At 53.8% G+C, this 26,795-nt stretch overlaps 1 protein-coding gene across 1 annotated transcript; it reads left to right on the top strand.

The window, feature by feature from the left end:
- Positions 1-237: 237 nt before the first annotated feature.
- Positions 238-26,795, top strand: VANGL2 (VANGL planar cell polarity protein 2). The gene is made up of 8 exons (XM_061185838.1): positions 238-313; positions 14,980-15,240; positions 15,380-15,500; positions 17,415-18,022; positions 18,791-18,927; positions 19,441-19,576; positions 22,209-22,440; positions 23,258-26,795. The coding sequence occupies exons 2-8, from the start codon at positions 15,170-15,172 to the stop codon at positions 23,516-23,518; spliced, it is 1,566 nt and encodes a 521-aa protein (XP_061041821.1). The 5' UTR covers positions 238-313; positions 14,980-15,169; the 3' UTR covers positions 23,519-26,795.

Below are 26,795 nucleotides of genomic sequence, written 5' to 3'. Positions count from 1 at the left end.
CCCCCTCCCCCTCCTCCGCCGGTTCCCGATGTGATTCCTGATCCCTGATTCCTTGATCTTTGGTCCCGCCATGGGAGCCTAAGCGCCCCGCATTCCCCCCGGCCCCCTGCCCCTGGGGCCCTGAGGGGGAAGAGACTGCGATCTGGGACGGAGAGGGGGCGACCAGACTCAGCAGCCCCCCTCTACACCCCCCCATCGTCCGCGCTGCCCGTCCGGGAGCGCGGAGTTCGTAGCGACCCGGAACGCTGCGGATACAAAGGCGCTGGGCCGAGTGGGGCGCCGGCGGAGCCCACCCGGCAGTTCGCAGCGGCTGGTGAGTGCCGGGCCGAGGGGGCGCGGGCAAAGTTTGCAAAAAAAAAGGAAACAGAAAAGGGGACAATCATGCAAGGGGCCAGGGGGTGCCCGGTCCCCCAGCGAGCGGGGTGGCTTATGGGGGAAGGGGGGCGCGGGGTAACCCCCTTCCGGTCCGTTCCCCCACTGCACAGCGGAGTGCCCCCCAACTTTGGGGAGAGGAAGGGGCGCGTGGGGAGGGGGCGGAGCCCGGGCCTGGAGAGCCGGGGACTTTCCTGGGCCCCGGGGCCCGGCGCCCGGCGGGGGCCTTAATGTTACCGGGGGAGCCGGTTGAAGTCAGAGGCTGGAAGTGTGTGTTGGAGGTGGGCGGAGAGGCAGTGGAAGGATCGAAATCTGGAGGTATTGGAAGGCGAGGGTGTTTAGGGGTGCATACACACCTCAGAAGTGTGGGGAGGGCCGGGGGCAGGTATGCGTTGAGGGTGTGATGTGGAGTCTGGGGAGACCCGCCCGAGGAGAGTAGAGGGGGTGTTCGTGCAGGTCGAGAATGGGGATGGAGGCCAGAGACCCGGGCACTGTGTTATCTATGGGGCCCAGAGGACAGGCGCCGGCATCCCTCTCTCCACTCATGTTTACCCATTTGAGGGGCTGTGGGCTCTGCATCGGTGAGTTTTAAAGGCTTGGTGGAGCATCAGTGTTCATGATTCTTTGTTTTTGTGTGTGTGTGCTGCGTGTTTCTGCAGGTGGCTTTGGAGATGAAGGTGTTTTTCTGTGCCTGAGTGTGTGTGCACCCAAGCAGGAGCTGACCGTGTATCTGTGGTGTGTTTGGATATGTATTTATGGGTTTACTCTGGGGAAGGGGTGTGTGTCTATGTGTGTGAACTGGGTAGGGGTTTATGGGAAAGAGATAGACAGGTACTGAGGAAGGTGGGTGTGTAAGAGCAGAATGGGGCATACCTGGATAGGTGTGTGTGCACCTGTGTACTGGAAAGGGATGCGAGTGAATGTGTTCTCTTGTGTGTAACCTGTGTTGATAGATAAGTACCAGCGTGTGCCTGCCTTAGGTGGTGTGTGCATTTCTGAGTGTGTATTGGGGGTACTGCCACTTGCCTCTGCAGGCAGATTTTCCTGGCAGAGAGCCCAAAAGGAGGGCTGCCTGGAGGATTCTGAGGCTTCTTGGATGGCCCTGCCCTGGTTTTGAGGGTAGTGCCTTAAGTATCTGAGACCTATGGGTGGGAGTGAGTGGGCCATTTTATGACATGCCTGTTTTGGACAAGGGTGTGTGTTGTGGGGAATAGGGAACAGGGGTTCAGGTTGTAGTCCTAGAGGAATCTGCGGGATTGGAGGAGTCAGGGAGAAGAATAAGATGGACATCCTCTTATTCCACCTTATAGGTAGGGTTCTAGTGCGTGGAGAGGCTACATTCTTGGCTTCCCAGCCCAAGTTCAGCCCCCTCAGGCCACAGTTCTCTTGTAAAGCCATCTTGGAGTTTGCTGTTTCGGAGCCCACTGACTCTGCCCTGCCTCTAGGATCCTATAGTTCCTGAGGAGTCTGGGATTTTAGTATGGGATGGAGGCCAGAGGAAGGAGCATGCCTGGAGGGATGAGACCCGGTGCTTAACATCTTGGGTTCCCTTCCCATGGGGTTGAGAAGGTAGCATGGGAGCTCTGGGGAGGGCAGTGGAGGGTGTTTCTTCAGGAGTTTCTGCAGGTGTGTCTGTGTGGGTTATCACACACTTTTTCTTTTTGCTGGTGAGAAGCATGATTGGGATGGAGCTGTGGTCTGGGGCCAGGTCTCAGGGTGAGGAATAGGGTCTGAGCTTGCCAGGAGGGCAGTTGTCCCTGTGTTGGGCAAGGGGCAGGCACCCATCGAGGGCTGTACTCACCGTCATGATGGTGCGGTGGGAAGTGGATGTATCTGTTCCCAGAGAAGCAGCATCTACGTACTCTGTCTCTTTCCCTCTCTCTCTCTCTCTCTCATTCTTTCTCTTTTGGGATGAAGGGAAGGGGCTGGCCATCTTTGGGATGCATGCCTTGTTTGCCCACCTCACTCTCATTCATTTTCCTTTTGCTGCCAGAGTTTAGATCGAGGCACCCAGTTTTAGGAGCTGAGGCTGTGAATGCACAGGCCCATTAGGGTCTCTGGGTAATTCCCGAATGGGAGTTCCTAATGGGCATGTGCAATTGGAATGTTCCCTCTTTAGCCCTCAGGGCTCCCCACCTTTCTTAAGCCCCCAGGATAAGAGCAGAAAATGTTGGGACTAGGAGTGGGGCAGAGAAGGAAAAGACTGGATTAAGAAAATGCATGATTGCCCCAAACCTGACACTTATCTGATGGGTAAGGTTCCCAGGGCAAGCGAGGCTCTTGCATCTAGGATGGTGTGCTCTGGGGTACCTTCCAGGGTACTTTGTTCGCCCCTGTCCCCTCACTGCATGCATGATGTATTATTCTGGTGTGTGTTGGGGGGCTCTTCCAAGGAGGAGAGGACTTGTGGTCAGACATTAGGAAAGGCCACCTCTGAAAGTACTTCATACTGGAACTAGTGGCCGCGTTGCCCCCTCCTCCCCCATTGTCTTGCTTCTGCCCTCTCTCCCCCTAATTCTTCTGGGTTCGGCCTCTCTGGTGTGCCCCCTCTGCTCCTTCGAGATCTGAGGAAGGACCCCCTTCCCTGTCCCTAGAGCAGGACAGACTTTTATCTGCTTACTTGGTTTCCAAGAGGTCCTTTCAGTTAGAGGGGGATCAACTTGACTTACAGAAGCTCTGTGGGGAACAGTGAAGAGATCTGGGATGCCCCTCATCCCCTGAGTTTGAGGGTCTCCAGTTTTCCTTGGTATTCCTCCCTGAGCAGCTCCCCACACTGTGAGGCCAAAGGGAAACGTCCAGCAGAGTTGGCTGGAATTAGTACTTAATAGTGTTGTGACATTGGACAGGTTCTTAAAACCTATTCCTCAGTCTCTTAGATGTCTTAAGACACTATCCTCAAGACTGCCCTGGTGGTCCAGCGGTTAAGACTCTGTGCTCCCAGTGCAGGGGGCCCGGGTTCGATCCCTGGTCAGGGAGCTAGAACCCACATGCCACAACTAAAAGACACTGCACGCCGCAACAAAGATCCCGCCTGCCGCAACTAAGACCTGGCGCAGCCAAATAAATAAATAAATAAATAAATATTTACCAAAAAAAAAAAAAGGCACTATCCTCCCTCCCCAGGTTGGGCCTTCCTCCAGGAACCTCTAGTGGCCTCCTTCCCTGGGTTTTAGCCTGCTCCTAAATTCTGGTTTTGCCATTTCCTAGTTCTGAGACCTCAGATAGAGTAGATAACTTTTGAAGCCTCACCTGTAAAATGGAGTTAATAAAAGGCCCTACCTCTTAGGTTTATGAGGATTAAATGAAGTAATATATAGAGAGTACTTCACATGGTGCCTGGCACTTGGGAAACCCTCAGTAAACGTTAGCTGGAATGGTTTGGGTTCTGATTGATGATTATTAAAGGAGTGAGTTCTGGGTTGGGGAGGAGAGCTAGGCCTTGGTTCTGCACTTCTTCTGGCAGACCATATTGGGCACTGCCTACTATTTGCCAGGTGCTGTGTGAAGCACAAGGGATGGAGGGGTGAATAAGACCGGCTTTCATAGGGAAAATGTGCATAAACATGCCGATTCACTGTAACCCAGTGAGTAGTATATGGAGGTGTGTTCAGGAGGCCACCGGAATGTGGAGCAAGAGTGCTTGGTCCTGGCGTGGGTGTCAGGGAGGGTCCCTGGAGGAGATGTGCCCTTAGTTGGATGTTTTTTAACTGAGATGGAATTCATATCACATAAAATTAGCCATTTTAGGGACTTCCCTGGTGGTCCAGTGGTTAAGACTCCGCAAGGGGTACAGGTTCGATCCCTGGTCAAACCAAAAAAAAAAAAAAAAAAAAAAGGCCATTTTATTATTTATTTATTTATCTATTTGGCCACCCTGTGCGGCTTGTGGGATCTTAGTTCCCGGACCAGGGATCGAACCCACACCCTTGGCAGTGAAAGTGTGGAACCCTAACCAGTGGACCGCCAGGGAATTCCCTAAAATTAGCCATTTTAAAGTGAACAGTGGCACTTTGTACACCCACAGTGTTGTGCAACTGCCACCTCTATCTAAAAACACTTTCATTATCCCCAAAAGGAAACCTGTACCCATTAAGGAGTTGCTCCCCATTCCCTACCTCCCAGCCCCTGGCAGCCACCAATCTGCATTCTGTCCCTATGGATTTACCTATTCTGATGTTTTATATAAATGGAATTATACAATGTGGGACCTTTTGTCTTGCTTCCTTCACTTAACATAATTGTTTCAAGGTTCATCCATGTTGTAGCATCACACCTCCACTCCTTTTCGTGGCTGAATCATATTCCACTTTGTGGATCAACCTTAGCTGGATTTAAAGGCTGAGTTAGGCAGGCAGGGAGGGGCCTGGGGAGGGTGCTGCAGGTAGAGGCTGAGCATGAGCTAGAAGGAAGCGGGGGTGCTGGTGAGCCACATGCTGCTGGTGTTACTGGATCTTGAAGCATTAACTGGGGTTTTGGCCTCAGTTTCCCTGCCTATAAAATGAAGTCCTGTGTGGTTGGCTGGGGATGGAGGTATTAGGGAGAGGAGAGGCTGGGATATTATTGCCTTTTCTCAGAGTCTGGGTCGCAGATGGGACTTTTTAAAACTTGCTCTTTCTTCCTCTTTCCTGGGCAGCTCCCTCCAGTATGCATCTGCCCTCATCCCTGTGGGTACCCATCTTCCTGTTTTACTGGGCATTGACTTCCCCTCTCTCTGAATTGACCTGAAATTTCTCTCACGCTCTCCAGGTGGGTAACCCTGTTCATGGGGAGATTTTGGTAGCAGAGGTGAAGGAAAAGGCCTGGGAGTAAATCCTACTCACACCCGTTCCCCAGCAGCCTTCCCTGTTTATATCCTGTCTCTTGCTGATCTGACTTGGGCAACCTTCTGTCACCTTTTCTCTTGTGATGTGGAGAGAAATGAGGTGGGTCAGGAAGACTCTCTCCATCCCTTTCTCCACACTGCTTGGTTCAGAGTAGGAGGCAGAGGCCTTGTGTGGTGGCGCCCTTTGGAAATTAGGTGTTGCTGTGCTTGTCTGATGCCCCTGGCAAGGCTGGTAATTACAGACATGACAGCTGGGAACGGGTTTGGGAGAAGTGGGCTTAGAATCAGCAGAGCTGAGGATATCCTGGTAATCAGGGTGGGACAGTGAGAGGGGAGAGTGGGAAGAAGTTGGGGGCTGGAGTGGGGCGGGAGGCTTGGGGCCCCCTTCTCCTGCCACTCCACACACAGCTGAGCTTAGCGCCTGCAGGAGAGAAGGAGGTGATTAGAGCCCAGGCCCTGCCTCACTGTAAATGTGGAAGGAGGGAGGGGAAGAGAGAGGCTGGAGGATCCAGGAGCCCCTGAGGAAAGAGGCAGAGCGTGGGATGAGGGGTTTTGGCTGCTCTCTCAGACCTGGGTGTGGTCTAAATTAGAGAGGGGCCGTCATTTGGGGGCTGGGGCCAGCACTGTAGCCAAAGTGTTGTTTCCATCTTATTCCAGGTGGGGTCTTACTTCTCACAATGAGGTTATGGGAACAGGGAGTGAAGGGGATTGGCTGTGCACCCTCTATAGGAGAAAGAGGTGGAAACTAACATTTTATTGAGCATCTGTTACGTGTTTGACTCCGTGATATTCTGTATACATTATTTCATTGAACACTCGACCTTCTGAAGTTGGCACAATTATCCCCATTTTACAGATAAGAAAACTGAGGTTTAGAGAGGGCAAGCAACTCATCTAAGATTACATAGCTCCTCAGAGGCTATGCTAGGTCTATCTGATGTCATTTCTCTTCCGTTTTCCAAAGTGCTCTTTCCACCTTTCCCTCCTCTCATTTCATTTAGTTCAGGTTTTGTTCATTATTGCCTTTAATCTCAAACTTGAATAATTCCCCTATCTCCTGAAAAGCAGACACGAGTCCAGATGTCAGCCTGGGGAGTAGAGAAGTCTACCCTTGAGGGAGGGTGTCAGTCTGCTGGAGGAATGGGGTCTCCTAGGAGGAGCACCTTGTTGTCACAGCCTGGGGCAGGCCTGCCACCTGGGCAGAACATCCCCGGGGGCTGGCCTGTTCCTGTCTGCTGGGTCACTTCACACGTGGGGGCTCCGGCCACCATAACCCATGGAGTCTTGTTTTGATTGGAAGGGCCTGGCCCTCGTTGTCTGTAGAGTTTTCCAGCAACCCCCTAACAATATCCCTCAGACCCCGGAGAGTTTCACCAGAGAGTTCGTGGCTCCCCCAGTCTGGCTAGAAGAGAGAGTGTGTGTGTGTGTGTGTGTGTGTGTGTGAGGGTCTGGGGAGGGGGCTCTGGCTTGTTAGGGTGAGTGGAGGTACACAGGGACAGGTGCTGAGCCCGAGGTGTGAATGCAGTAACTTAGAAGGCAACCGAGTGTGAACAGAAACACTTATTTTTGTCCCCTGCTTTACTCCAGGATTGGGGTGGCAGATATAAGGGTTGGGGGATGTTGAGGCTCCTCAGAAAGAGTGGAAACCTCAGGTGGTGGGTTTGTCAAGACAGTGGAGGTTGGCTGGTGCTTGGGCCTTTCAGCTGGCTCGGTTTTCCTAGATAAGAACTGGCTGATTTACCAGGTCAGAGGCCCTGAAGTGAAGCAGGAGGAGAAGGTTTTCAGAATGGGGAGACCCAGGGAGAGCCAGGCCTGCCACCCGCACCCCTAGTCACACCGCGTCTTGCACCCTTCGGCCCTCCCTACTGCTTTCCCCACACAAACCGACCTTTGTTGCCAGGGGCCCCACGTCACAGCTCTCCCCATCCATGTGCAGACCTAAGGTTGGCTGACTCCTCATCTGCTTTCTACTCGCCCCCCCTCCCCCCGAGGCGGGGGCTGGGTGAGCAGGCTTTGAAGGTCTCTTGGGGTCAGGGACAGTTGGGGCCCACCTAGGATGGTAGGCTAAGAAGAGGGGGAGGCATTTTTGTTTTCCGTGAGGGTGGGCGTGTGGAGCGCACAGGAAGTTGGCCTCTGGGACAATGTGGCTTGCCCGCCTCCCGTTTCCACCTTCTCCTGTCCCTGAGGACAACTCAAGGTGCCTATTTTCCTTCTTGGCTCTTCCGCAGCATACGTGGTGGGCACGTAGGGGCCAGTCCTTTGCCCTAGCTGAGGGAGGAAGAAGCTCAGAGCCTGGTGGGTGGGAGTTATGGGGCCTGCTCATTGGTGCAAATTTAACGGAGCATCCAGGCATCTAGAAGCCCCGGTTACCTTCTCCCCAGCTTAGCATCCTGTCTCCCCTCTGGCCTCCACCTGGGACAGATGCCAGAGGGATTACTGGCCCCTTCTACCATGCACTCCTTCCTCCCAGTGTTCCTTTCCAGACCGCCTGGGAATGGGTCTGGGGGAGGCAGGGAATGCAGCGCTATGGTGTGTGTGCAACATGCGTGTACTTGTGTGCAGTGCATTGGGGGCAGGGACTTTCTGAGAGCTGGGGTGGGGGTGGGCGTGCTGGAGAGAAAGCAGAGCAGGTCTCTACAGAACCTGCCTGGCCAGGGTGGGTGGAGCTGGGCGGGGCAGGCAGGAGCCATTCCAGGTTTCAGAGGGGGAATACGAGCACGGGTGCACATGTGCCTGTGTCTGTGCTTAAGTGTGTCTGTGGATTTGGAGGGTCCTCAGTCTCCCCCCCTGCTTTACATCGAGAGAAATTAAGGAAGTAGGTGGAGAAGGGCTTGGCTCTGGCTTCCCTAGCTCCTTTTCAGTTAGAATGCAAGCTCAGGTATCCTGGCCGGGAGCCCAATCCATGGGCCCTCCCCTGCAGTGCTCCTTGCACTGGGGTCTGGTGGTGAACAGCTGCTCTGGAAGCATAGACTGTCTGCATGACCCAAGCACGGCTCTTCCCCTGCCACTCAGCTACTCAGTGAGGAGAGGGATCCTGCCCCCTGCCCCAGGGCTCTAAGGAGGGTGAGCTCATGTCTGGGGCCGTCCTGGGAGAGTGCCCGTTAACAGGGCGGGAGCGGGGCTTGGTGCCAGCTTTCGGACTTCTGCGTCTGGCTCTTTCCTACCCCTCAGCCCACTGAGATCCAGCTGTTCTCTCTGGCCTCCTGGACAGCACTGTCACTTAAGGACATTGGGGCCTTTTTCAGGGTACAGGAATGTGGGGGGCAAAATCCCAGTTTTGGTCTAGGGCCTGGGGCTGGTCCTGGCCCACTTTGTGCCTTAGTACTTTTCGTGGTAGGAAGAACCCAGCATGGGCCTCCTGGGATGGAGGGCTCGTCCGTGGCGCAAGGCTGGATGGGAATGATGAAGGAACACTGAGATCCTCAGTCAGGAGTGGTCGGTGGGTGGAGGCAGAAACCAGCCCTTACAAGGGAAGGGGCTCTTCAGTCTCAACTGTCTCAACAAGCTTAGGCCTGTCTAGTCTCTGGCCCTTTGTCACTGAGGAAGAAGAGCTAGGGCAGGAGCCAGTGAATTCTCTCCTGTCCTGGCCATCTTATAGTCTTGGCTATTCCAGGAACCAGAGTCCAGGAGGAGTGTCGTGGAGGAACCTGGCCTCACTCCAAGAGGAGCACGCCTCAGAGTCACAGTGTTAGTGAGGTCTTTCTAATAACGGAGGCCAGAAAGGGCTGCCTCGGATGTAGTACCATGAGCTAGCACCCTTCTTTCTTTGGGCCCTACCTTTTTAGCTGTAAAACTTGGGGTTGCACCTGGAAGGCCTCTTCTAGCTTAGTGCTGGGACCTACCGAGAGTTGGGTGGGTCAATCCACTGTCTCCTCCTGTGGTGGTGGGGGGACGTGGAGAACGATGTGGGCACAGTCAGAGGTTCTGGAACCTCCCTCTCCTCCCTGGGAGCTTGTTAGGTGCTGCATTTTCCCCCCACATTGGACACCTCCTGCCTCTACCAGTGTCTGACAGGGCGACCTGGATTGAGCACATCCATGAAGCTCAGGGAGTGATGTGGCAAAGAGGAGAAACCAAGTGGGACAGTTAGTCGTGACTTGGAATCTGCTCTGCCTCACACTAGCTGATGTCTTGGCAAGGGGCTTGGTCTCTCTGGGTAGACATCTAGCTCCTTGGATACTGGGCTGGGAGATGGGACTTCTGGTGCCCCCCAGGAGGGTGGGCATCCAGCACTTTGGGTGGAACTCACATTGATATCCTTGGACAGAGGCAGTGGTAGGTGAAGCTTAGGGAGCCATGGGGCTGGGGGCCCACATGTCCACACCTCCCATGATTTGTAGTGGGGAAGAGGGTGCAGGGCACATGCAGTAAGACTTAGGCTCTTGTGTAGGAATCAGAGACCCTTTTAAAAAAATTGAAGTGTAGTTGACTTACACTGTTGTGTTAGTTTCAGATGTACAGCATAGTGATTCAGTATTTTTGAAGATTATAGGAATCAGAGACCTTTAATGGGCAAGGGTCCACAGACTCCTCTGCAGGAGGGGTCTAAAGAGGTGATCATGCCCATTTCCTTGCATCCAGGCAGGACCACCCTTCCCCCATCCTGGCCGGAGGAAAGGAAGGCCATTTGTTTAAAAAATGGTCCTATCGGAGCGCTGCTCCTGTAGGATGAAAACTTTTGGCTTCCTGTCCTCTTTCTCATCCTCTTCCCCCCTCCAGCTGGAAGTGCATTCTGAAATCCCACACAAGCGCCTTCCGCTGCGCCTCTGGTCTGGAACTCCCAGCCCTGTCCTCGGTAGGGACGAGGAACTGCAGGCGCCCTTTCTGGGTGCATGTTGTGTGTTCTGTCCCCTCCCCACCTTCTTCTCTACCTGGTTGACCTGCTCCCACAGTTCTTTCCCCCAGCCCCATCTGGGTCCTGTCTCTGCCTCCTTTCCCCACCCCAGGCCTGAAAGGAGCTGGGACCGGGTGGTGGGGTGGCCCTGGGCTAGAGCAGCAGGGGGAGGTGGTGACCACGGCCGCCTGCCGTCTGGTCATCGGTCCTCAGCACACGCCTCGCGTGGGGCTGCCTGCGTCTGTGTCCAAGGCCTTGTCTGCCTAGGCTGCTCCTCTGAGTGGGGCAGTGGGGAAGGGTCTAGTCTTGGTCTGACTTTTGGCCAACACAAACCCCTCCGATGCCTCCCACCCCACCCAGGGCCTTACTCCCTCTGCCTGTTGCCGGGTTTTGAGTGTATTTTTTCCAGAGGCCTCTGATTGTTTCCTGAAGAAACCCGATCCCAGAGCTCATACAAAAGCTGGGGCCGCCAGAGGAGAAACCCCATTCTCTCCCCCTCTGTCCCTAGCCCCCCCACCTCCATAACCTCTCTCGCTTGGGATGCTGGGTATGGGTTCCAGGACCTGGCTGCCATCACCTAGGCAACAGGGGGCTTTGGTTGCCATGGTGATCAATGTGGGAGAAGCTGGGCAGCAGGGACAAAAGCCCCCACATTTCCCCCCCAACCCTCCTCCCAATCCTCTTGGGATGATACTGAGACACATTCCATTAATTTTATTTCTGAAAGGCCTTTGGAGGGGAGAAGGGTCTCCTTTTTGTGACGGCCTCTCTCTTCCCTCCCACTCTCCTCTCTGGCCAACCCCAGATAATCCATGGTTGGTTTGAGCAGGGGACCGGGTGAATGTGTTTGTGTGTCTGGGGTGGGGTGGGGGCAAGGTGAAAAGCAATGGAACACATTCCCTTTTACAGCCTCCCACCCCGCAAAGCAGGGCACTCCCTGCCCTGCAGCAAGTCCGGACTTCCCTCCCGGTCCTGTCATGCCTCCCACATTTCCACTTGTTGATCTCATCCAGCGATCCCCTCCCCCACTCTCTTCCCTGGGAACGCTGCCCACCCGGGAGACCCTCCAAACCCCTGATTCCTGAGACCGATTAAACAAGGGGAACGTCTGCCCTTCTCTTTGCTCACCTCCCATCCTTCCCCACAGCCTCTCCAGTGCTTGGATTAGTTCCCTGGGGTATTTGAGGGGACAGCAGGCAAGGGCCTCAGAAATTGGGTTCATTTTTGGCCCCTCTGTTTGGTAGGGGTGGGAGAAGCAGGCCAGGGGAGCTGGGTTTATGTTGGGTCTTCAATAAGTAGCTGGGAGGAAGGTAGGGAGCTTTAGGCCAGGGCAGCTTAGAACAAAGGGTTGGGAGGGGACTGGCACCCTTGTCTGGTTTGAAATTTATCTGTAGGGGAAGCACAATGGCATCAGCTTCCCTCCTGGGTGTGTTTGAAGTGGTGGTTCTGGTCTGGTGTGTGTGTGTGTGTGTGTGCGCGTGTGTGTGTGTGACTTTAGTTGTACAAGCAGCAGGATTTATTTATACCACCTCTTTCCCAAGTCTCAGAGGAAGTATCTGGGGATTGGAGTAGGAATGATCCTGAAGCCAGAGTGTATTAATTGCTTAACTTATTACTTGCTGAGCAGTTTATTAAAGTACTTCTTTTACCCCCAAGATACGTACAGCAACCCCACGAGGTGTGTATCATTTTCCCTATTTTACCAATGAGCCTACCAGGCTGCCAAGCACAGAGAAGTTAAGTAACTTGCGCATGGTCACACAGCTCATCAGTGGGGGAGTTAGGCTTGGAATTCAGATACTCGGGTGCAAATCCCAGGCTCCTTTTGCTGTTGGCTCTGGCAGACATGAGAATTCGGGCTGGGGAGATGGAGAGTCTGGGTTCTGGTGTCTCTGTCTGGACTGGAGTCCATGGCAGTCCTTTTCGTCTTTATTACTCCACCTCTCTCACTCTGTAACCCAGTTGTTCTCTTTGAACCTCCTGGTGAAATTCAGTTTTTAGGAGGATGACTAGAAAGAATAAGCTGAACCACAGCAAGAGAGCTGCAGGTGATGTGTCTGATCTGTTTCAGGGACTAGACCAGTAGAATGAGTTCTTGGGGGAGATGGGGTAGTGGACCCCAACATGTAATTTGCAGACAGGGAGATGAACAGGGCCTTGTTTGTAGCAAAGGTTTTTAGAAAGGTTTAGGGTGGGTTAAGATATTGTGTCTGTTTTCCTAAGTATGTTTCTGTCACACACTTGCCTTGACATGGGGCTATTGACAGACATCACTAGGCTGTGGAGTGCCTCCACATAACTCTGTTAGGAGGATAAATGAATGGATTTAGCATTGATTTCATCTTCCTACAGTCGTTGCAGTTTCCCTGAGAGTCAGGTGGGTATTAGTTACTTGCTATCTGCCCGTGGGAAGGTGGTAGATACAAATATGTATCAATCATAGTTCTTATTCTCAAGTTACTGATGGTTCAGTTCAGTTGGAGAAAAGTTAACAACTACATAAAGCAAATTAACGTAACTGACCTCTGGCAGCACCTGGCTGGTTTTATTCCTACCTTGAAACACTCTAATTCTTGGCTGCATGAGAGCCCACTCTTCTGGCCTCCAGGCTCCTCTGGCCGTGCCTTCTCAGCCCCTTTGCCTGATCCCTTTCCTCGGACACGGTTACTTATTGGGGTTCTCGGGACCCCCTATTTAACCCTCTCCCTGGGTGATCTCATCCATTCCCTTGACCTTGCACACCATCCATACCTCTAGCTCAGACTCTTTTCTGAGTCCAGCTCCTCTGACACCCAGCTGCCTGTTCCACAGCCTGTCTCACAGCCATGAACTCAGCACACTGGAAACTGAACTCACCAACTTCCTCCCCAGTCTTCCCACCTAATAATGGCACTACCACCTACTCTCTTGCTCAGGCTAGAGATCTTGACGTTCCCCTCCCCCTCACGCAGTCCAGTTAAGTCCTGTTGGTCCTACCACCAACATATGTCGCAAAAGTGACTATTCCCCATCTCCTCTGCTGCTCTGCCCCATCCAAGCCTCACCACTGTAGTCGCTTCTTTTTTTTTTTTAATTTTAATTTTAATTTTATTTATTTATATTTGGCTGCGTTGGGTCTTCGTTGCTGCACGCGGGCTTTCTCTCATTGTGGCGAGCGAGGGCCACTCTTCATTGCGGTGTGCAGGCTTCTCACTGCGGTGGCCTCTCTTGTTGTGGAGCGCGGGCTCCAGGCATGCGGGCCTCAGCAGTTGTGGCACACGGGCTCAGTAGCAGTGGCTTGCGGGCTCTAGAGCACAGGCTCAGTAGCTGTGGCTCGCGGGCTCTAGAGCGCAGGCTCAGTAGCTCTGGCGCACGGGCCTAGTTGCTCCGCGGCATGTGGGATCTTCCCAGACCAGGGATCAAACCTGTGTCCCCTGCATTGGCAGGCAGACTCCTATCCACTGCGCCACCAGGGAAGCCCAGTAGTCGCTTCTTTACTCATCTCCCTACTTCTGCTTTCTCCTCTTTCCAGTCCATACCTGCATAGCTAAAGCCCTTTGCAGGCTTCCCATGAGCTCTTCCGCTGACCCATGGAGTTTGCAATAACCCTGCCCCTGGCCACCTCTTCAGCCTCACCTTCCACTGCCCTCTCCCTTCCACAGCTGGCCTTCCACGGGGCATTCTGAGCTCTGCAGGCTTTTCCCTCCACTCTGCCTGCTTAACTCCTGTGCTCTTTCAGGCTTAGCTGTTGTTTTCTCAGACTTTCTGGAACCACTCAGTTTAAAGGAGCCCCGCTCCCCAGACTTGTCTGTCATACTGTCCTCGTTATTCTCCTTTCATCACTGATGTAGTTAGTCGTTTATACTCACCTGTTTACTTGTTTAGCGTGCACCTGCCCCGCTAGATTGTGAACTCAGTGTCTTTTCACCACTGTACCCAGGGCCTAGCAGGGTACATGGTTCCTAGAAGGAGCCTAAGCAAGAGCTGATGACTCAGTGAGTGAAGGTAGGAAATGACTGCTCAGTGCACGGGGATGATGATGGTGGGGTCGGGGTTGGAGGGGAAGATGTAACATTGGGTGCCTGGGGAGGTGGGGGCTTTCATGAGGGGGTAGGGGCTGCGCTCTGAGGAATGAGCAGGATTTGGTTGGGAGTGAGAGAGGAGGGGAGAAGGAGAGGTCCTTCTCCCTGCAGAATTAGAAGGTGAAAGTATAGAAGAAAGATGCTGCCCCTCAGCCCACAGATAGCCAGATAAGCTCATGACCTTGCCTAGTTCAGGATGTTAGGTTTTTAGAGAATGGTTTCTACTCGCCTTTTCCTCCTGCCCCCCACCATGTGATCTGTAGTTTCCATTCCTTACCCTTGCTTTGTGCGCACACACAAGCACACACACACACACAGCCTCAGGGGGAGCCGCCAACTTGACCTGGCAGTAACTATGGGTGTGTTTGACGTAGATGCTGGGGAGCGGATGCCAAGAGAAGCAGCCATAGGCAGTCCCCTGTGGGCCCACTCAGAACTTATGAGTGGGAGGAGATGAGGGGAGAGAAGGAGAGCCTTGGGGTAGCCACTGGGCAGAGCTAGCTGCCTCCTGCTATGGTCTCCACTGGTCCAACCAGTTGGCCTGGCCAGAACCTGCCTTCTCCGAGTCTTAGTTTTCCTGGCTGAGAATAGGAAAGCATTGCCTGGTTCTCCCCTGCAGGGGGTCCAGTGTTGGGTCATTCTGGGTGGCCTTTGCTGGCCATCTTCCCCCACCCCTGAGCCCTTGGCACAGTCTGGGGGTGCTCTTTCTAGGAGGCAGGGCAGGAGGAACTGGGCCCACTGGACAGAGCAGGAACCTGGGTGGAACATTCTCAGGTAGTGGCAAGGCTCCCCTGAGCTTCCTGCAGCTGCCTTTTGGGGATGGCCTTCCTCTCCACTCTGACCCCACAGAAAGCTCCAGCTCCCCCTAACCGGCTGCTTCCTCTCCTCAGGAGGGCCGCTTGATTTTCTCTGAGACCAGCCCACCCGTCCAGCAAAATAGAGTCCCTCAGGGTGACGGTTGATTTTCTAAAGGTGCCCCTTGGCCTGAAGAAGTCGGTGCTAAAGGAGGTGGCAGTGGGGCCCCCCAAAAGGCCCCAGCCTGTGGCCCTGGAGCGCTACAAGGCGCGGCGTTCAGACGCCATGGACACCGAGTCCCAGTACTCGGGCTATTCCTACAAGTCGGGCCACTCCCGCAGCTCCCGCAAGCACAGGTGGGTGTGCGTGGGGCGCGACGCAGGCGGGGGGGAGGGGTGGAAGCATGCACAGGGGTGGTGGACTGGGGGTGGCTGCTGAGAAACCCGGGTCCTCCCCTTGACCTCCTGTGCCTGTTCCCCTGGCCTCCTGCCGCAGGGACCGTCGGGACCGACACCGCTCTAAGAGCCGAGACGGGAGCCGTGGGGACAAGTCGGTGACGATCCAGGCTCCAGGGGAGCCCCTGCTGGACAATGAGTCCACGAGAGGGGATGAGCGGGTGAGCGTCAGGGGGATGAGGTCTAGGCCAGGTGTTTTCCAGACTGATCCTTGGAGAAGTTAGAGGTCCATCAGAAAGGGGAAGGGCCTGGAAACCTGGTCTCTTCCGACAGAGACCAGATCAGGGAGGGCATCTTGTGTCATACGTCTGCTAAGTGTCCCAAGCTAGGACCTTGTTTCAGTAGAATTCAGTAGAATTTCAGTAGAATTCAGAGAGCCCTTTGGAAGCAGCAGCCTCTTTCGTCTTTATGACCCATGTGACTTGGGCTGTGTAATGGGAATTGCCTGGCTCCTCTGGGCTTAGGCCAGCCAGTTAGGGGGTTGGGAATCTGGAGTGGGAGGGGCTGGGGGTGTGGCAGCCCTGAGTTTTCCTTGAGCCTAAAGGCATGGGCACTCCAGCGCTCTCTGGTGTCGGACTATAGAATAGCACCTCTGGTCTTAGGGTAGGTGGGAGGAGTCGAGGGAGAAAGGGGAGGGAGAAGAAGTGAGCCTGGGGAGACGGAGGAGGTTCTGGAAGAGAGTTCTCTGGGACAGGGCTGAGCAGGTTGCTCCTGGTCTAGCCACTCTGGCCCACTGTGTGCACCTGGCAGGGAGGTTAGGGGGCAGAACCCAGTGCTGGCAGAAGGCAGAGGCAGGATTTGAGTTGACAGTGAGGTTGTCCGTGTCTCATTCCTCCTTTTCTTTCTTCTTGGGAGCATCATAGGGAGCTGGAGACTTCACAGGACATCTCTGTGACTGACACTGGGGATTCCTGGGTCTTGGGAGCAGATCAGTACCTGAGGGAAATGTTCTCTCTCTCTCTTTCCCAATCCCATCTTCTCCCAGAGACCTGGCCTCCTGAATTCTTGAAGTGACCCTGAGACCTGATCAGCTCCTTGTTGTTGACAAGTGCCCAGCCCCTTGATGCTTGGAGCGCCTAGGCAGTGTGGCTGAGGGTCATATTAGGGTTCCCTGAGCTGAGAGCAGGCAGCGCCTCCACTTTTCATCTTCTGGTCAGACTCTTCTCCTTTCCTCGGCGAGGAGATTCTTCCACCCCCTAGTCGCTGACCCTGCCAGGCAGTCTCCTACACTCCCTATTCTGTGTCTCTGTCCTGTAGCCTGAAATCCCTGGGTGTCAAAATGTGACTCCATATTCCCAGACTGTCCATGAGTTAAGGGTGTAGGCATGGATGACCACTGGTGGTCTTGGGGCTCCTCTGAGGGATGGCATCCAACCGCTGCAGAGAAACAGCTTGAGTGGACCACACTCAGAAGGGCACTGGGGGACCTCAGCCTGTCCACCCACTTGCCTCCAGGAACAGGCAGCCCCTGTGTGGTGGGCATTCAGATGGCCCAATAGAGCCAGCCAGGCGGACCAGAGACCCAGAGCGGCCCCGAGTCTGCACTGTGTCTCACATGCCCTGCGTTAGTCACTCACCTTCCCCAACCCTTCCTCCCGGTGTCCTCTTCTCTTCACCACGCTGCCTTTGTCAGGTCACTCCCTTAACCAGAAACCTTGAGTGGCTCTCCATACTTGGAGGATAGGTACCTGTTGCTTATCCTGGCCTTGCAGGTGGCCTGCTCGAGCCTGCCCGCTTTGCCTGGAGAGTCTGACCTCGGATCCCAGTCTCTGGCTGAGCAGCTCCCTGGCATCTGTCTTGTACCCTCTGCTCTGAGGGTACATGTGTAGTTTTTTGCTGTCTGGCTGATGGCATGAAGCTCCCACAGGGCCCAGGTCTCAGATGTCCCATCCCTGCAGAGGCCAGGCTTGGGCATGCAGTGGAGCTCAGTAAATACTTTGATGGCTGCATGTTTGTTGATTGCCCTCTTTTCTCCTCTCCCTGCTTTGCTCTCTGTCTTCTCTCCGCTCACCTTTTCTCCTGTGTCCCTGCCTCCTCCTCCTCTCCCCACATTGCTGCGGCCCCTCCTGATGCAGGACGACAACTGGGGGGAGACGACCACAGTAGTAACGGGCACCTCGGAGCACAGCATCTCCCACGATGACCTCACGCGCATTGCCAAGGACATGGAGGACAGCGTCCCGCTGGACTGCTCCCGGCACCTGGGCGTGGCGGCGGGGGCCACGCTGGCCCTGCTCTCTTTCCTCACGCCGCTGGCTTTCCTGCTGCTGCCCCCACTGCTGTGGCGGGAGGAGCTGGAGCCGTGCGGGACAGCCTGCGAGGGCCTCTTCATCTCCATGGCCTTCAAGCTGCTCATCCTGCTGCTGGGCAGCTGGGCCCTGTTCTTCCGCCGGCCCAAGGCCTCTCTGCCCCGTGTCTTCGTGCTGCGTGCCCTGCTCATGGTGCTCGTCTTCCTGCTCGTCGTCTCCTACTGGCTCTTCTACGGCGTGCGCATCCTGGACGCCCGCGAGCGCAGCTACCAGGGCGTGGTGCAGTTTGCCGTGTCGCTGGTAGATGCCCTGCTCTTCGTGCACTACCTGGCTGTGGTCCTGCTGGAGCTGCGCCAGCTCCAGCCTCAGTTCACGCTCAAGGTCGTGCGCTCCACCGACGGGGCCAGCCGCTTCTACAACGTGGGCCATCTCAGGTATGGGCGCGTCGGGGCAGGCAGACGGGCCTGGGGAGGAGGCTGAGGGGATCGTAGGGTAGGAGGGTGTGATGGTGGGGCTGGAAGGGATGGGTTAGGAGGGCTGTGTGGGACGGAGTTGCATACTCTGCACATCCTAGGTTTTCAACAGCGTTTGTCAGGCTAAGGGTCCTGGAGCAGGTAAGGCGGGAGTTAGGAGTTGGGAGTGAATAGATGAACAGACAATTAGAGATCGGGGATCTTAGAGAGGGATGGACCAAAGAGGAAAAAGGTTTGGGGCATGAACAGGGGCTTTTTGGAATCACGTTTCTAGCTCTTTCTTGGAGGCACAGCCTCTTGAGGACACTCAGTCAGTGGTCACTGAGATGAGCTGGCCAGAGGAGGGACTCCCCCCTCCGAGAGGAAAAGATAATGAGGAAAGTTCTTCAGCCCCCCCCAAACTTGTGGGCAGGATGCCCGCCCTGGCCATCCAGAGTATCAATAGCACCTCCTGGTCCTGCAGGGAGTCTTGGGGGGGAATGATGGAGGGGAGGAGGTGACCCTTGGCTGGGGACCCTGGCCCGATGCCCTTTCTCCCCTGGGCTTTCTCTCCCTGGGGAAGGCTTGGGAGCCTGGTAAGTAGACCTCAGGCCCTGAGCCAGGCTCCTTGGAAGCAGCTTGTCCCTGCCCTCTGTCCTCTCCTGCCCTGCCAACCTGCCCTGATGTGTCCCTCCCCCTGCGCCCCTTGTCTGTCCGTTCTCCCTCCCCCTCCTGCCGTGTCCCCCACAGCATCCAGCGTGTGGCAGTATGGATCCTGGAGAAGTATTACCATGACTTCCCTGTCTACAACCCTGCCCTCCTCAACCTGCCCAAGTCCGTCCTGGCCAAGAAAGTGTCTGGCTTCAAGGTGTATTCCCTCGGAGAGGGTGAGCGGCCCTGCTCCTCGGCCTCCTGGTCTCTTCCCAAGCAGGATTCCCAAGTTCCTGCCTCCTGTTTCTCTTTCCTCCTTCTTGCCTTGCTTTCTCCTTTCCCCAGCCCGTGTCCCAGCCCCTTCTGTTCTGTCATTTCCCTTAATGCCAGGTGGCTGGTCTTAGCTGCTGACTCTACTTGCTGTCCCTTTATGCTATGGTGCATCCCCTTAATCTGGCTCCTCTGCGTCTGCTCATCAGCCCTGGTCCTAAGCCCTCGCTCTCTGAGCTCCAGAACCTCCTGCACTGGGGAGGAACATGTGCGGGACTCCTGCCCTCCGGTGCCTTCCTTGTTGCTTTCCTGTGGGCCTCTCCCAGACGCGGCCAGGAGGGTTGGGAACGGGAGTTGTTGCTGGGGGGTGGACACAGCTTCCTCTGGATGCGTCGGGTTGCTGGCTCCAGACTTCCTGGAGTGAGAAAGGAGGCCACGCTCTGAAGTGACCATCCCCTCTCTCTCCTGCTCCTGTGCAGAAAACAGCACCAACAACTCCACGGGCCAGTCCCGGGCTGTGATTGCAGCAGCGGCCCGGAGGCGGGACAACAGCCACAACGAGTACTACTACGAGGAGGCCGAGCATGAGCGGAGGGTGCGCAAGAGGAGGGCCAGGTGGGTTCCTGGGGGAGGAGGGGGTGTTGGGGGCTGTGGGGTGTGGATAGGCTGGGGAGAGGAAGACCATTGGCTTCTGTAACTGCTGATGATATGGGTGGGGTGTGTGCATTCGCTCTGTGTTGCTGCCTTAATAAATCACAGTGAACCCGGTGCTGCAAAACACCCCACATTGATTGTCTCACAGTCCCATGGGTCAGGCACGGGTGAGCTGGACCCTCCACTCAGGGCTCACGGGCTGAAATCAAGATGACTCTCGTTTGAGCCCGAGTCCCCTTCCAAGCTCACTGGCTGTTGGCAGAATCAGTTCCTTGTCACCTGGACCCATAGGCAGTTCACCTTTTCCTCCAGGCCAGCAAGACCAGGTCTCTCTCTGACTTCTGCCACCAGCCAGAGAAAACTCTGCCCTTAAAGGGCTCATGTGATGAGACCAGACCTGTCAGGATAATCTCCTTATTTTAAAGTCAACTGACTCAGCACTTTCATTGCATCTGCAAAACGTACCGAGATTATTGGATAACCAGGGGATGGGCATCTGATGGAAGTGGACGGGGCATTTGAATTCTGCCTACACAGTGGAGCAGGGACTATTAAAGGATGTGAGCCTCCCTGGCAGTGGCAGGGATTGAGGCTAGACTAGCCCTCCTTCCAGTAGATCTTGTAGGCTTGCTCAGCAGATGGTACATTTTTACCTGCAAAAAAATACCATATGCTAACACATATATATGGAATCTAAAAAAAAAAAAAAGGTCATGAAGAACCTAGGGGCAGGATGGGAATAAAGACGCAGACCTACTAGGGAATGGACTTGAGGACACGGGGAGGGGGAAGGGTAAGCTGGGACAAAGTGAGAGAGTGGCATGGACATACATACACTACCAAATGTAAAACTGATAGCTAGTGGGAAGCAGCCGCATAGCACAGGGAGATCAGCTTGGTGCTTTGTGACCACCTAGAGGGGTGGGATAGGGAGGGTGGGAGGGAGGGAGAGGCAAGAGGGTGGGGATATGGGGATATATGTATATGTATAGCTGATTCAGTTTGTTATAAAGCAGAAACTAACACACCCTTGTAAAACAATTATACTCCAATAAAGATGTTAAGAAAAATAAAATAAAATAAAATAATATCCATTTATTTCCCGGGGAAAAAAAAATGAGGTTCTAGTGCCCATATCTTGGTAAATTCTTAAACGCTGTCCTCACTTCTCCTTTTTTCCTGTTCACATTGTTATGTGAATGCTAGTCATGCCTGAAGATTCTTTCTTGGTGCTTACTGTTTGCCAGGGCCCACCTTGGTCTGTTGGGATTTCCACGGAGGAGGAGCAGAGGGTCGTGGAACTCTGCCCTTCCTCCCACATGATCTCCAGGCTTCCAGGGAGAAAGGTAGCCCTGACCCTGTTCTTACACGAGGCTGCAGTAGACTGAAGGTCAGCAGCTCCATTTCTGTGACATTGCAGCAAGTCTCCAGTTGTCTCAGAAAAGGCCCTCGTGGGAAGGAAACCGGAGATGTTCCCTTCCTCCTCTACCTTTGCCCTGACTAGGGTCTTTGGATCTCCTGTGCTGCCACCACCATAGGGGACCCTTTCCTTCCCCATTACCTTGGCTGTAACCAGGAGAAAACTATTTCCCGTGGTTCAGATCCTGAGTCAAAAGGATCTTTTCAAAAGAAACTTTACTGAGACACTTGGGGGAAGCAAAAGAATAAACAGAGACATGGTAGACTTACACAGATCCACACGTTTACTTAGCCCAGAATCCCATCCTAAGCTGCTTGAAGTCCCCAGGTTCCTCGGTTTCCGGATACTGGTATTGTTTTGTATGTCTCTATGCTTTTAATGTAAATTGGCTTCTTTTCCCTGCTTCCCCCTTAACAGTATATTTTTGAGATTCACCCTTGTCTGTATATCTGGTTTGTTGCATCTCATCGCTGCATAGTACTCAGAGAAATCTTCCTCCATCCTGACCAATATTTGGATGATGGTCATCTTCCTAATTTTTTCCATTTTGATGAATAAGTAGTACCTTATTAACATTTTAATTCTCTGATTACTATCCAGTGACGACTTCATCTCTTTTTCAGCCTTTTAGGTCTCTTACGAATTATTTGTTCACTCCTTTGCCGATTTTCTATGCTGTTCTTACCTTTTCCTTCTTGATTTGCAGCATATTTTTTGCATTACCTCTGCCCACCCCAGGTGTTAGTTAATGTTGCCCATGCTGTCATGGTTGAATAGACATCTGTCATTTTGATGTAGTTATAGCTATTAATTTTTCACCCACTGAAGTGTGATTTGGGGGGTCTTAAGAAGGCTTTTTCTAGGGTTTGATCCATAGTTGTCTCTCTGGGTTTGACACTAGATTGTCCTCCTTGTGTCCCTGGGCTGAGCTCACTGAGCTCTACAGCTGTTTCCTATCCCTAGAGGGGGAAAGACCCTCCCCCTCTACCCAGCTGCACACATGCATGTTCACATGCACACACACAGCCCCCAAAGCCTGGTTCTTGACTCCAGTTGGGTGCGTATTGCTTCAGGGAGAGCACAAAGGCCTGGCCTCGCTCAGGCTGCTGGAGGGCTGAAGCTGGGGGGAAGATGAGAGGTTGGCGTCTGGTCCATACTCTTCATGTCCCCCAGGCTTGTAGTGGCCGTGGAGGAGGCCTTCACTCACATTAAGCGGCTGCAGGAAGAGGAACAGAAGAACCCCAGGGAGGTGATGGACCCACGGGAGGCAGCCCAGGCCATCTTCGCATCCATGGCCCGTGCCATGCAGAAGTACCTTCGCACCACCAAGCAGCAGCCTTACCACACCATGGAGAGCATCCTGCAGCACCTTGAGTTCTGCATCACTCACGACATGACACCCAAGGTAGGCCCACTCTGCCCCCGGCATCCTTCCTCTTTCCCCAGTTCTGGCCCCTTCCTTTCCACTTCCTTCTCCCTTATTCTCTCACCTCCTTCCGTACCCTCCATCCTTCTCTCTCTCCTCTCTACCTCTGTATAGTCTCTTCTCTCATCCATACTCCATCCACTCCATCTCTGCATGGGGTGAAGTTCTTAGGTGGTGAGGAGAAGAGGGAGTTTCAGGACCATTTTGGGAATGGTTGAGACCTATTTCTCATCTCTGTAGGGGTTCCGGAATTTTCAGATCCAAACTCCCACCTTTACCCCCCTCACCTTCAGAAGATGTTCTTTGCACTGTGCTCTTTTTGAGCCATTCCCACCCTTCAGCTCTACAGCCAACTTCCTAGAACTGCATCCCCTGAGCCATCTTTGGGGAACAGGTGACTAAAGATGTTGCACTTTAACTGTGACACCTCTAGCTTTCTGCTGGTGCAGCCCTGCTGGACGCTACCCATACGAGCAGAAGGGAGAAGAAGGAAGGACGAGGGAGGGCTTGCCCGGGTCATAGCAGGTGCCGGGGATGAGGGGTCAGGAGAGCTGAGTCCCAGACCCGACCCTACTGAGCCATATCACCTCCGTGGGCTCCCGATCCCTCATTGATAAACTAGGGTCTGAGGCAGATGATCTCAGGCCCTTTCCTGCTCTAACATTCTGAGATCGTTTGCAGAGAGTGAGCTTGGGGACATCTTGGTGGTCTTTGGAAGCTATACCCCCCGAGGGGTAAAGGAGGGTGGGTGGGTGGGAGGGAGAACTTCCTGTGAAGTCCCTTCTCCCTTCCTCAGGCCTTCCTGGAGCGGTACCTGGCGGCTGGACCCACCATCCAGTACCACAAGGAACGCTGGCTGGCCAAACAGTGGACACTGGTGAGCGAGGAGCCGGTGACCAACGGTCTCAAGGATGGCATCGTTTTCCTCTTGAAACGCCAGGACTTCAGCCTGGTGGTCAGCACCAAGAAGGTCCCATTCTTCAAACTCTCCGAGGAATTTGTGGACCCCAAGTCGCACAAGTTTGTCATGAGGCTGCAGTCTGAGACCTCGGTGTGACTGTGCAACAGCAGGGGGAGTGGGAGACGCGGGGGGCTCCTGAGGGTGGTGGGGGCGTGGCCCTCAGGCCCTGCCACATTCCTGCCACCTTCTTCCTCTTGCTCTAGTTTTTTTTTTTACTTGAATTAACCACCCCCCCACCTGTCTCCTCCCCTCTTCCTTATTTACCCCATGTGAACCTGGAGAGACCATCCTGCTGTCAACAGTACCTGGGAAATTCCCTCTCCTTCTCCCACCCTCCTCACTTTTGTATCACTCCAGGCCCTGCAGGAATCAGTGCCTCTCTCCCTCTCCTTTCCCCGGGTGACAGTCTCTTCTGAAAGGGCACAGGGCCCACCTGAGCCCCACTCTCGAACCCAGGTTCCTATAAGCAGTTCTATCCAGCGGCCCCCAAAAGGGTTTCTCTGGGGGGCGCAGATCTGACTCCAGAGAGCCATGGTGCCAAACTCCTGGGCAGCGCTACCTGCTGCCTCCTGGCGGCAGGTGGATCTGCTCCCCCTGCCCGCTCACCCCAAGCCGGAGTTCTTGGGCAAGGATCCTCCTGCATCCTCCCACACAGCCCCAGAGTCCGGGGCCTCCCTGCCAGGGTTGTTTGCTTCCAGCTGTTTGAGCCTCTCTCCCCCATCCACACATATTCAGAGCAAGGGAAGATCCCATCCTTTACCCTGAAATCTCTACCTTCCATTTCTGATTTGTGTGGTCACGTGTGACCACAGGCAAACTGAGATGGAAAACTTCTGTGACCACTTTTCCTGGGCCCTGGGGGACAGTACCTTTCTTCCAAGGGGTCTTTCCCTGGGGGAAGGTCGGGAGAGAGCCCCGTGAACATCGCTGACCCCTACCCTCTGAACTTCCTTCACCTCTGTTCCCACCATGGTGGGACGGGTCTCCCCCTTCCCAGTGAAGGATGCCACATAGACTCCTATACAGAATTAGTGGCTTGCAGACCCTGACCCACCCTGGTGGTCTCAGCCAAATGTTTTTCTTTCCTTCACCAGCCACCCCCAGTCTTGCCGTGTCTTCTCTCAGCTCCAGAGACCTGTTGCCTCATCTCTTTTTGGGGGGGAGCCAGCAGCTCCTCCTCATCCCCTGCCTTAAGTCCACTTCTTTGCCTCAGGAGTCTCTTTTCCTTGGCTGGCCAGGGTCCCCCCTGTTCCCTCACTGCCTGGTTTTCTGGGCTCTGGTCTCCCTCTGTATTGGGGTGAGGGACCAAGATTGCTGCCTTTGATGGGTACTTAGCCCCTCACCCCATTTAGCTTCCTTAGTCTTTGCACCCAATCTGAATTCTTGAGCAAAATTTGCTGGCCTTCTAATACTTACTTTCACTGTAAATCTGAGCCTTTAAATCAGACACCCATAAATTATGTAGTTTTAGCCAAGGGGAATAGAACTAAGAAGTACATACCTCCAGCCAGCACCCATGTTGGGGAGCATTCTGGTGGCTGGGCTGGAGCAGTCCCCTGGGCCAGTCCTCAGAATAACTCACAAGGCCCCTTTATAAGCCCGTCTTTCCCCTGGAAAACTCATTGTTCTTGCCTTGCAGAGTGCACCCTGGGATAAGATCACAGTTGATCTCTTACCAGGGAGTCTTCTCTGTGTAGTGGCAGCCCTGGGCATGATGGAGCCTGGGGATTGTTTCTCCTGCTGTCCTTTCTGAAAAAGCACATCTTTCCACACACCACTTACTAGAGAAGGGTTCTTCGGCCAGTGCTTACCTTGTCTGCACTTGGGTGGGTTATGGGGCTGACCTAGGCAGGGCCTGGAGGTCAGCCTTGGGCCGGGGCTGTGGGTTTGGGGAGAAGCCTGAGTGAGATACATCCTGTCCTGGGGGTCCTGGGAAGGTATTTTTTCCTTCTCTTCAAAGACCTGGTTTCAGAGGAGTCCCTTCTGGGTCACATTTCTAAATACCTCACTATCCTGGAAAACGGGGCCTGGATGGTGATTGGGGTCACTGCCTTTGTGGGCAGGAGTGGGATGTGGTGTGGTTTGAGGAGGAGTTGGGGTGGGGAGAGGGAAAGTCTTTGGGATCAGAGTCACTGCCCTAGGTTAGGGGCGGGGGAATGTTTATTTTAAGAACCTGTCATGTTTTTAATCACTGTGATTTTTTCATTCCCTTTTCCTAAAACAAAAAGACATTTTTCCCCCCCCACCCCGACTCTCTCTCTAAGCACTAAGAGCTGTGACTGAGAATGGTAGTGTTTTGGTCCTTTGCATCAGAACTGTGGTATCTTTGTCTTCTTTGATTATTGTTATTATTATTTTTTGAAATGTCAGGATGAATTGTCAAGTGTATGGCTGTGTTTGTCTTTTGCTTCTCCTATATGGGAAGTTGTCTTCATGCTGTGAACTGCTGTGGGGTGTGCAGCTGACTCAGTCCCTCTGAGCAGTGTCCCCCACTTTGCCTGTCCCATCGCATGCTGGATTTGCCCATTCTTCCCCCGTGGGGGTGTTGCCCACCCATTACCGCCCGCACCCCATATGCCACCATCAGGGATGCTGTGGCTGGGTCTCTCCAGTGCTCTTTTCTATGACTACATGGCATCCTAGCTCATCCCCACCACACCTCCCAGGCCTTCCTTTTCACCACCTTGGAAGGCTGGTTCTCCTTCCCTCCACACCAGGAAGCTGTGCCTCAGTCCTTCACCTACCTCGCCACTCTGCCGCCGTCCCCATTCGTCCCTTTCTCTTAAACTACTCTTCATGCTCTCTGTTTCTATTCTTGTTTATTTCCCTTTAGCTTCTCCTTTTTTCTTCCCAACCCCCTCCATTTCAGCCCTTACCTTTTCACTTCCCCGTCCCCACCTCAGTCCTGTTGCAAACCCTGACACAATACCTGTCATGAGACATTGGGATCCTTTCTCATCTGAAACGTTTGTTTCCCAGAGTTTGTGCTTCTCTTCTTCTCTGTTGGGCCCGGATGAGCTCCCTTGCCCCTCTGTGGTGTCTGTCAGTCTGTCTTCTTTTTCCTCTGCCCTCCCCATGGGGCAGCATTCTGCTGATGGTCCTGGTGTGTGATTGTTGTGATTTGTTCTTCTGTGTGTGAAAGGAAGAGGAATTTTTGAGTTCCTTCCAAGTGAGATTGTAAATGTAGAATTTTCCACTGTTGGATCTAGATTTTTTTTCCCTTTTTTTGGGTTGCAGAGCTGAGACCTTGTGCATGCATGTAGAAAATTGTAAAATGTAAATTCTTTTTTTTAATATATAAAAAGCTTGTTTTTACAGTTTGCAGTGGATCTAAACATTATGACAATTTTAGGGATTTTTTTTTTTTCTTAAA

This window comes from Eubalaena glacialis, chromosome 3 (genome assembly GCF_028564815.1).
Source record: "Eubalaena glacialis isolate mEubGla1 chromosome 3, mEubGla1.1.hap2.+ XY, whole genome shotgun sequence".
Classification (NCBI taxonomy): Eukaryota; Metazoa; Chordata; class Mammalia; order Artiodactyla; family Balaenidae; genus Eubalaena; species Eubalaena glacialis.
The sequence above is the reverse complement of the archived record's forward strand: the minus strand, read 5'-3'. Positions and strand labels throughout refer to the sequence as shown.